This window comes from Solanum tuberosum, unplaced genomic scaffold, assembly GCF_000226075.1.
Source record: "Solanum tuberosum cultivar DM 1-3 516 R44 unplaced genomic scaffold, SolTub_3.0 scf00014, whole genome shotgun sequence".
NCBI lineage: Eukaryota > Viridiplantae > Streptophyta > Magnoliopsida > Solanales > Solanaceae > Solanum > Solanum tuberosum.
This window is the reverse complement of record NW_006238939.1, coordinates 586,465-597,423: the sequence shown is the minus strand read 5'-3', so window position 1 is coordinate 597,423 and position 10,959 is coordinate 586,465. Positions and strand designations below refer to the sequence as shown.

General features: G+C 35.5%; 1 protein-coding gene across 1 annotated transcript; it reads right to left on the bottom strand.

Moving 5' to 3' along the window:
• Positions 1-788: 788 nt before the first annotated feature.
• LOC107062814 (uncharacterized protein K02A2.6-like) lies at positions 789-1,250 on the bottom strand. The gene has a single exon (XM_015313906.1). The coding sequence runs from the start codon at positions 1,248-1,250 to the stop codon at positions 789-791; it is 462 nt and encodes a 153-aa protein (XP_015169392.1).
• Positions 1,251-10,959: the final 9,709 nt, after the last annotated feature.

Sequence of the window (10,959 nt, the reverse complement as noted above, 5' to 3'; positions counted from 1 at the left end):
CCAAATGGAATCAGGCCATATGTAGTTCTCTACATACAAACCAAATGGAGAATTGAAAATTTTCTAATAAAGTGACCGAATCCAATATAGGCCGCCTACGTATCCTACTAATGGTAGCAGGCCAAGCGTAGTTCATATTACATAGAAAGGGAATTTTGCAAAAGCCTAGTAGGTGACCAAATCCAATGTGGATTTCCTACATGTCCCACCATGTGAATCTAGTCAAGACGTAGTTCCAATACATGACATAAAGATTACATGAAAATGAAATAGAATTTTCTAAATGTAGTATCTCATAACTGCATCTGCATTGATTGCTTTCGGCCATATCTTACCATCCATTTCTGCTAGAATCAAAGCTCATCCGGTCAGTAATCAGTGAACCATATAAGGTCCTTGCCAGTTAGGTGCAAACTTTCCCTTACATTCATCTTTGTGCGGGAATATTCTCTTCAACACCAATTGTCCCAATTTAAAGTTTCTCTATCTTACTTTCTTGTTGAAAGCTTTGTCCATCCTGAATTGATAACGTTGCCCATCACAAATTGGATTTATTCTATTTTCATCAATGAGTATCAATTGTTCATATCGATTTTGTATCCATTTGGCATCACGTAATACAACTTCTTGGATAATTCTCAGAGATGGTATCTCAACATCCATTGGTAACACTGTTTCCGTTCCATAAACCAAAAGATAAGGTGTTGCCTCAGTCGAAGTCCTTATTGTGGTGAGGTAGCCAAGAAGGGTACATGGCAAATTATCATGAAAATGCTTGTAGTTATCAATCATTTTCTGCAATATCGTCTTGATATTTTTGTTGGCTCCCTCAATGTGCCATTCATCTGAGGTCGATAAGGAGTTGAATTGTGGTGAATAATTTTGAACTTCTCACATATCTCATGCATCAAGCCGATACTGAGATTAGCTCCATTATCTGTAATAATTGACTCAGGGATCCCATATCTACAAATGAGGTTATTGCAGACAAAATATGTCACCACCTTTTTTGTCACATACTTGTATGAAGATGCTTCTACCCACTTCGTGAAGAAACCAATAGCTACCAGAATGAAGCTGTGTCCATTTGAGGCGGATAGCTCAATAGGGCAAATGATATCCATGCCCCAAGCTACAAACGTCCAAGGAGAACTCGTCACATATAACTTATTCGGTGGAATCCGAATCAAATCACCACGAATGTGACTTTGATGAAACTTTCTCACAAAACGAATGCAGTCTGTTTCCATGGTCATCCATAAATATCTAGCTCATAGAATCTTCTTTTCCAAAGTAAAACCATTTATGTGTGGCCCACATGTACCCCCATGTATTTCTTCAATAAACTTGCTTGCTTCTTGAGATTTAACACACCTTAATAATCCCAACTCTAGAGTCTTCCTATAAAGGAATTCTCCACTTAGTAAAAAGTGATTTGCGAGTCTTCGAAGTGTCCTCTATTGAGCATTGTTTACGCCTTCCAGATAGTCTCCTTCCCTGAGATACCTCTGAATCTCATAGTACCAAGGTTATCCGTCCGGTTCTTCACCTACATGGAAACAATAGGCTGGCTAATCCTACACATTGACCTTGATTGGTTCTATATAGTTCTTGTGTGGATATTGAATTATAGAAGACAGGGTTGCCAAAGCGTCTACAAAGTCATTCCGAGCTCGACTAATATTGCTGATTTCTATCTTGACAAATTTCTTACACTATTCTTTCACACACAGCGGATATGGGAGTATCTTTACATTATTGGTGCTCTATTTGCCTTGAACTTGATGAATCAACAAGTTTGAATCACTTATAACCAACAATTCTTGTATGTTCATATCAATATAATTATGAGCCCAAGAACACAATCCTTGTACTCTGCCACATTATTTGTGCATAGGAATCTGAACTTTGTTGAGATAGAATAATGTTGACCTGATTCTGAAATTAGCACTGCTCCAGCACCGACTCCTTTGGAATTCGCAGCACCATCAAAAAACATTCTTCACACTGGATATTCTTCTAAAATATCCTCTCCAATAAATAAAACCTCTTCATCATGAAAATAAGTTTTAAGAGGCTTGTACTCTTCATCCACGGGGATTTTAGCAAGATGATCAGCTAGCGCTTGTCCCTTGATGGCCGTTTGAGTGGCATAAACAATGTCACATTCACATAGTAAAATTTGCCACTTTGCCAGCCTCCCAGTAGGCATAAGCTTCTGAAAGATATACTTGAGTAGATCCATCCTTGATATGAGAAAAGTGGTATACACACATAAGTAATGACCTAACTTTTGTGCAACTCAAGTCAAGGCACAATAAGTGCGCTCCAATAAAGTATACCAATCTTCATAAGGAGTGAACTTCTTGCTCAAGTAATATATAGCTTGCTCCTTCTTTCCAGTTTCATCATATTGTCCCAGCACACATCCAAATGCATTATCAGACACCGAAAAATACAACAGCAACAGTCTTCCAAATTCTGGGGGTACTAAAACCGCTGGACTAGATAAATACTCTTTGATTCTGTCAAAACCTTTTTGACAATCCTTCGTCCACTTGCTAGAAACATCTTTCCTCAACAACTTCAAGATTGGCTCATAAATTACAGATGTTTGTGCAATAAACCCACTAATGTAATTGAGATGACCAAGAAAACTCATTACATCCTTTCGACTCTTTGGAAGAGGCAAGTCTTGAATAGACCATATATTTGAAGGATCTAATTCTATCATTTTTCTGCTTACAATGAAACCCAATAACTTTCCGGCAAGGACACCAAATTGACACCTTGTGAGATTCAATTTCAGATTATATCGCCGTAAGATGTCAAATAACTTCTTCAAATCTCTTATATGATCTGAGATCTTCCATGACTTCATAATGACATCATCCAGATAGACTTCAATCTCCTTATCGATCATGTCATGAAATATGGTAGTCATAGCTCTCATATATGTTACCCCTGCATTCTTGAGTCCAAAAGGCATTACCCGATAACAATATACTCCCCAAGGTGTGATGAATGTTGTTTTCTCCGCGTCTTCTTCATCCATTAGAACTTGATTATATCCTACAAAGTAATCAACAAATGACTGCAACTCATGCCTTGCGCAATTATCAATAAGTATGTGAATGTTTGGGAGAGAAAAATCATCCTTCGGGCTAGCCTTGTTGAGATCTCGATAATCGACACATTCTTTGATTTATCCATATTTCTTTGGCACTGGTACTATGTTGGCCAACCATGTGGGATACTTGGTGAATCGGATGACATTGGCATCAAATTGCTTGAAGATTTCTTCCCTAACTTTCAAACTCAAATCAGGCATGATCTTTCTCGGCTTTTGCTTTACTAGGGGGGATCAATTGACAACCTATGTGAAACACTGTCGGTGCTTAGACCTGGCATATCATCATAAGACCATGAGAACACATCCATATAATGTCTCAAAAGATCAATAAGTTCTTTTCTTTGGGACGGAGTTTAATGGACACTAACTCTTATTTCCATCACTAATTCTAAATCTCCCAAATTTATCGTCTCCGTTTCATGCAAATTTGGCTTTTCTTTATTCAGAAAATGTTCAAACTCCTTAGTCAATTCTTCAAGTTGCACATCTTCTTCCGATTATGCAAAAGTTTGTTAACTATTCGAGATTTATTCACTTGTTTCATTACATGTCACATTCTCAGCATTCACAGATTTATCAGTTTGCTTGCTGAAAGAGAGAAAAATAAAAAATAAAATAAAATAAATAATCAAGGACAAATTTTAAAATTCAAAGTAAAACATAACTTAGATTTGCATTTAAACTTTCAAAAGATGGAGGCAAACCACATCAAGTTCAAAAACACAAATCAATCCTCAATTTAAATTTTCTTGTTTTCTTAATTCTAATACAATCATCTACCAAGATTTCTGAAGAATCAGCGACTTGGTTACAAGTTCAATTGTTCAAAGCATCTCCAGGCATAGCGTTCAATATGGTTGGGGCCTCGGTGTAATCCTCCAAAATCATATTGCATTCAAATTCTTCAAGGAATATATATTTTAGTCCTTTCACAAGGCTATCTTCAACCGCTTCCTCTGATTTTGTTGCAATGAATGCCTTCAAAAATGACTGATTCAAAAGTGGGATAGGTTGTGGTAAGGGAATGTCACTTTTCCTTTTGAAATTAGCCGATGAGATTTCTTTAGGAGTAGGCTCGTATCCAAGGCAAAATATGTATTTCTAACCAAGTAATTGAATTGGTTCCATTATTCCACCCAATTTCGCTACAAGACCTTGACTAGGAATAAAACCATTATTCAACATTTCTCAAGAAACCATCATAAGCAGACCTGGCAAAGTTTCCTTTTCAACTTGAGTAGCACACATAATTTCCCTAAAATGGAATACGGACCCATCCAACTCTTCCATACTTTCAATAAAAGGGACTGAATTTTCAGGATATATCGAATTGTTACCTTCTCCATGAACAACAATTTCCTGGTGGTTCCAAACAAATTTCAAAGTCTGGTGCAGAGTAGAAGGGACCACACCAGCTATATGAATCCACGGCCTTCCAAGTAATAAGTTGTAACTGTAACATCTTTCTAATTTTAAAAACTAGAAAGATCTGGAATTAGAAAAATAGTGATTTTTGGAAATAATAAAAATCTAGAAATTTGACAAGAGTTAGGTTAAGAATGAGTTTTGGGTCAACTTCAAAGAACCATAACTCCTAGCTCAGAATGAGTTAGGTGTTCTTTCAGATACCGTAGAAAATATCTTAGAATTATATTTCCAACTCCACTGAGTTTGCGCGATTTTGAGTTCGTATGAGTGAGATATGCCCATTGGAAGTTGGGTTGTTTGGATAAGCAAAGTCCAATCAGGATTTTAGAAGGGTATTTTAGTCTTTTCCATACCCAATTGATTTAATTTATTTTTGGTAATTACTTAGGGGTCTAAATAGAATTAGATCAGTTTACTCTTTCATAAAAGAGTTATGGTTTTGAGAGAAGAGAAAAGAGGAGAAGAACCAAGGATTCGTCAATTTCGTGGAGAATTGCTTGTGGATTTCGCCAAGGGATAATCCCTACGAGGTATGTGAGTTCATACAGCGTTGGGTTTGTTCACCCACGCGCCAAACATGTTTTATTCAGTGTAATTTCGTCCTAAAAATATTGAGAATTTGATGTTCTTGAGTTGTATTCTTGAATTGCTTTCTTTTTTGAATTTGGGATGAGATTGAGGAGTTCTTGAGAGTTTAAGATCGATTATTAGAGTTGCTTTGAGTTAGATTCTTGTGTATATAATGTGGGTACCTGAATCTAAAAATATATGGAGAAAAACAATTGAATCTAGGTGAATTGGGGGTAGAAAACGAAGAAGGAAAAAGTCGGCAGAATCTGGGTAACAGGTCCGTGACACGGACCTGTTCCTCAGGATCGTCAAAATTTCCTCAGCATCGCGGAGTGGTCACGGACCATTCTATCTCAAAAATTTATTTCGCGACCAAATAATTAAATGCATCTTCGCGTCGCGGACCTGGTCTCAGACAATGATTTCTTAATTTTTTCTCATGTTTAGCTATCTAAAATCACTCCTAAACATCATAAGATCTTTCCTATCACAAATCGCAATCCTTGAATCCATAATTTAATTCAAGAAAAGTTAAGAGTCAAGTCAAGAGAAGTTAAGAGCCAGTCAAGAGAAGTTCATAGAGTCTTCCAAAAGTCTTTTATAAATGATTTAACTTTGTTTTAAGACTTGAAATTTGAGTTCAGTAAAGAGTAAAGTTAAAGTTCATTTCTTCAAAATTATATGGGGACTATGTACTCCCAAAGATTTTAAAATGTTTTCACATTTAAACAAGTAAGGAAACTTTGATTTCCAAAGAGCCTTTGAGCTAGTTTTCAGTAAAGAGTAAACGCTTTCACCATTAAGCAAGAGAGGAAACTTTGATTTCCAATATAGCCTTTGAGCTATGGTTTGAGCAATTATCTCAAACCCAGAAAGAAGTATGTATTTAAACATAAGATCTAGTATTATATTTTGGGAGTAGTATTTAGCACCAATATGGGGGAGAATTCAGACAACTCACAGCCCCTACAAACCATGTAGCCATGGTGGGTAGAAAAAGGGTATTTTTTTTCAAATGATTCCTTTAGTGCTTTTTAGCATAGACTAGTGGATCCACTTAGTAGTTCAGGTTCTATACCCTCGGCAAGGTATATGATGGCCCTGGAAGCGTGAGGCAAAATGTTGTATCATCACAATAGCTCTTAAGTGATGGTTGTCGGTTAGAGAAACTTCAACAAAAGTAAGCGTAATCTTATATACACAGTTTATTGTATTTTTACATATATTTCAGAGTTATATGTATATTTCCATACAAACAGATTTGACATCATGTTTTAAACATCTTTTATTTATATTGCACATGTTTTAAACTACTTTATATTGAAATGAGTTCAGTTATGTTGAGTTAAGTTCAGCCAGGTAAGTTCTTCAGTTCCTTTCAAACTTATATCTTGTTTTAGAATTCCCCTCTCATACTCGTACATTCAAAGTACTGATGCCATTTGGCCTGCATCTTCTTATGATGTAGATACAGGTAACCAGGATCAGCATCCAGCGCATCGTTGATCCAGTTGAGCACTCAAGGGTCGTTTGGTAGGGAGTATTAGAAGAAATAGTCCTTGTTGTATGTGTGGTATTATGTAGTACTCTGTTTGGTAGGAATTTTAGGTCTATGTATAACTAATCCATGGATTAGTTATACACCATCCATGGTATTATAGGGTGTATAACTAATACCTTTCATTTGGTGGTATTAGTAATACATGGATCTAATACCATGGGATTAATATATGTAAAGACAAAAATACCCCCTCAAATCCTTTAATTTGTTATTTCTTGGTTTATGTTTTATATTTGTACTAATGAATTTATTTAAATCGATTAGCTTACAAACTTTATTATTTAAATAGAGTTATTTGTAGCTAAAATATAAGTTATTTAATCTAATTATTATTAATATAAAAAATATTATAATCGGACTAATATGCTAATGTTGATGTATGAATTTATGAGCTACTTTTGCTATTTAAAAACATCTTGAGTATAAAAATAGTTTAATTTATTTTGCTATTATTTTATGATAAAGAGTGATTTTGTATGATAAAAGTCCTAAGTTAAATGATTTCATTGATGTAAAATAATGTTCAATACCGTTTTTCTATAAATTTGTATAGTTGTGTGACCTTTTAAGATATTAACTTCAATTTATTAAGATAACAATTATTTACCCTCAAATAATTTAAGTGAGAAAATAGTGAACATGGTGATAAAATTTTCCTTCTCCTAGCTAGTTAAAAGGCTATAAAAAATAATATTGTTCGTCAATTATCTACCTTGACCCAATTACATGAAATAAAAATCTCATAATAACTCAAGGGTATAATTGGAAAGAATTTTTTTTTGTAGAGTTTTAAACCCCACACAAAATTTAGGTAGGAAGCAACGAACCAAACACTTGATAAAAAATAATCTCTGCATTACTAATCCAAGCATTACCAATCCCTGCATTACTAATCACTGCACTATTGATCTTTGTACCAAAGGGGCCCTCAGAGTCTTGTGGGGAGCCTCCTTGCTTTCCGGAGGATTCCTTTTATTGCTTTCAGTTTTATTATTAGGTCATTAGGATGTTGTGGATCTTGTCCCAACATTCATCTCAGTTGTTTAGAGGCTTCATAGACAGTCAGATGTTAGTTCTTTAGTCTTTTCATTGCCATTATCTTATGTTGAGAATTGAGTTTGCTTTAACGACCAGTTGAATGTTTCTTTATAACATTCCAGTTTATTTCATAGATGTATCTTTGTTGAGTTAAGTCTTCCACTGAGTAAGTAAGCCAAACCAAGGGTTTGGTTGGGGCCAGCAATGGTTCTCGAGAACCAGTCCTGCCCAGGGTGTAGGCTCGGGGCATGACAGTAAGTAGAAGATATATCCAACACTTGGAATTCCACAATGAACTCCACAGGTCCAATTTCCAACGGCGGATGAATTTCTCCAATGACTCCCCTTTGTGTCCCGTCAAAACCTCTAACCCTTACATGACTTTCACGAATATTTCAAATGTCAATTCCAAGGCTCGAAGAGTAGTGAAAGGACATATCTTAACAACTGAAACATTGTCAATCAAAACTCTGGAAATAAACTTATCCTTAAATCTGCCAGTAATGTTCAATACTTTGTTAATTTCCAAACCTTTAGAAAATAATTCATTTTCATAAAAGGTGACTTTGTTAGCTTCTAAAACATGTCCCACCATTTTAGAAAAATTCTCGCTAGTAGTCTCGACCGGAACATAAGCTTCACTTAAAACCTTCACCAAAGCACTCCTATGATTTGCAAAATTCATTAGTAAAGACATTAATGAAATTTGATCAAGAGTTTTCTTCAGTTGTTCAACAACAGAATATTCCTTAGTTTGCATCTTCCTTCAGAAATCCTCTACTTTAGCCTCTGTCACAACATTTTTTTGATTGTTTTCCTTGTTTGTTCCTTGATACGCCAAAATTACACCTCCCAAAAGAAGTATAAGCGGTCATTGCCAAAGAAAGAACCTAACTTTAAGGTTAGGGTCGATCCCACGATGAATATGGTTTAGACTTAAGCTAACTTACGCTTATCTACATTTAGTCAAACTATTTCGGAGAGAAGTAACTAAAAAGGGGGATTTATAAATAAAATAAAAGATTGTTGATTTGAATTACTAAGTAACAAGTCAACAAGAATCGCAGTTTGAGATATCAATATTAGATGAAAACTAGGGCTTATGTGCTCCCCACAAGCTCTTAACACAGTAATCCAAATAATTGTAACTCTATCCTACTGTTTGACATGCAAGGTTCATAAGTTGGGTATCCCTAAGTGATTGGTCCTCCAAGTAGGGAATTTCACCACACAACTTGGTCCATCTACGGGCGTGTACTTTACTAACCCTTACCTTTAACCCCGGATTAGCCCTCGCGTCAATTGAGTTGGGTATTAGCCCTCACATAAATTGATTAAGGTCAGACAATTTCACAGCAGCAACTTCTTAACTAAATCTCTGTTGTTTATTCCTTTTCACATTCATTACCTCTTTGGTCCGATAAGTAGGAACGAGGCGAGTTATAATTTTGGACATCGTTAGAAAGCATTCTAAACAAAATGATTAACAATACATGCATAAACACTATTCAATAATTACTTAATTATTAGCTACACTTTGTTAATTGCTCGTGGTTCCCACAACCCAAGTTGTGGATTTAGCTACTCATGCTTGAGAGTTCACAATGTATATTAGGGTAACTAAAATAAATCATGAACTTACAATTAGAATAGATGAATACCGAAATCTTGAATTGAAATTCAAGAAGCAAATTGCATAAACGAGCTTTAAGAATTAAATTGCTTAAGTGTTTGCAAAATAACTCCGAAAACCAAAAAGAATCATCTCCAATAGGGTCTAACTCCCAAAAACAAAAATTACAACTTATATTTATAATATCTAAGTCCTAAACAAAATAGGACAAGGAAATAAGGAAATATTGGCTCAGACGCGGTTTCAATAGACGACTAGACCGACGGACCGTGGATCAACCTACGGTCCATGGTTCACCTTTGTGGGTCAGCAATTGGCCAAAAATCTAGGCTCTTCAAACGATGGTTGCCACTTACGGACTGTGGAATGGACTATGGTCCGTCCTGTTCTGCCGTGGTTCAAGTATTAGAACTTCAATTCTCTGAATAAAACGACGACCATTAATCGACAGTCTGTCACTCAAGCTGCGGGGAATCGTTTGCCTCCGTGGTTCCACACTTAGTTAGACTTCCTTGAACTCACATCTACGCCTCCCCACCTACAGTTTGTCAACTAAATGACGGTCCATGGTTGGGCTCTATCAACTACTACTTTTGCCATTTTTAGCTCTTGTCTCATTCAACCGCTCAAAACCTATTCGTGAAAGCACCATCATATCGAATAACAAAATGCCCAAGACGCACACAAACTCCAAGTGAAATGCATCAAAAATACTGCAAACTCATTGTATATCAACACCCTCAACTTAAAATTATTGTTTGTCGTCAAGCGACACACTTAAACTCTAAACGACACTCATGTAGAAGAAAATATACAAACTCAAGTAATCACATGGCTTTCTCAATCAATTCTTTCACTTAGTGCAAATATTTCCATTTAGACTCAAACAAGCTAACTCGTGCGGATCAAAACATGACACATATAGACCAATAGATATCACCACATACACTTTCAACAATCACCAAGGTACCAACTATTCTTCATTTTGTATTCCTAAGATACTTAGAACAAAAACTTTAAAGAACTTGATAAGAAACAACAAAGCTTAAAGAGTATTTTCAAAAATAGAAAATTAAGCTAGTAGAGAAAATAGAACCAAAAACAGATTATAAACAATATACAAAATATTTTTCTTAAAGAAGAAAATTGATCCGACTAAATGCAGAATGTCCCGTTAAAGAAATTATTCCCCTCAAGTACCCGAGATAAATGGAATATATCCTTCTAGGATAGAACGATCTTACTCACCAGTGTATCGGTACCTAAAACCACGATGTCAGCGAACCACTCAACGGCAGTAAAGTACACTTAGAATACTAGATTTAGTAGTAGTAGAAGAAGTCAAGAAAATTCATTCTCTTAAAATCAGATAAAACCCCTCAATTTATAGAAAACAAAGGTTAGTATGAATAGGTTCTTATTATGCCTTACTGGAAAGGTCACAACCCTTTAGAAAAGTCTCAATCATTCGGAAAGGTCACAACCTTTCATAAAAGTCACAACTTTTCATAAAAGTAACAATTTTTCAGAATATTCGCAACTCTTCATAAAACTCGCAACTTTTTATAAAAGTCACAACTCTTCATAAAAGTCGCA

Excerpts from the sequence above, each read along its gene's own strand:
- LOC107062814 (XM_015313906.1), bottom strand. The coding sequence starts at position 1,250 with ATGGAAACAGACTGCATTCGTTTTGTGAGAAAGTTTCATCAAAGTCAC.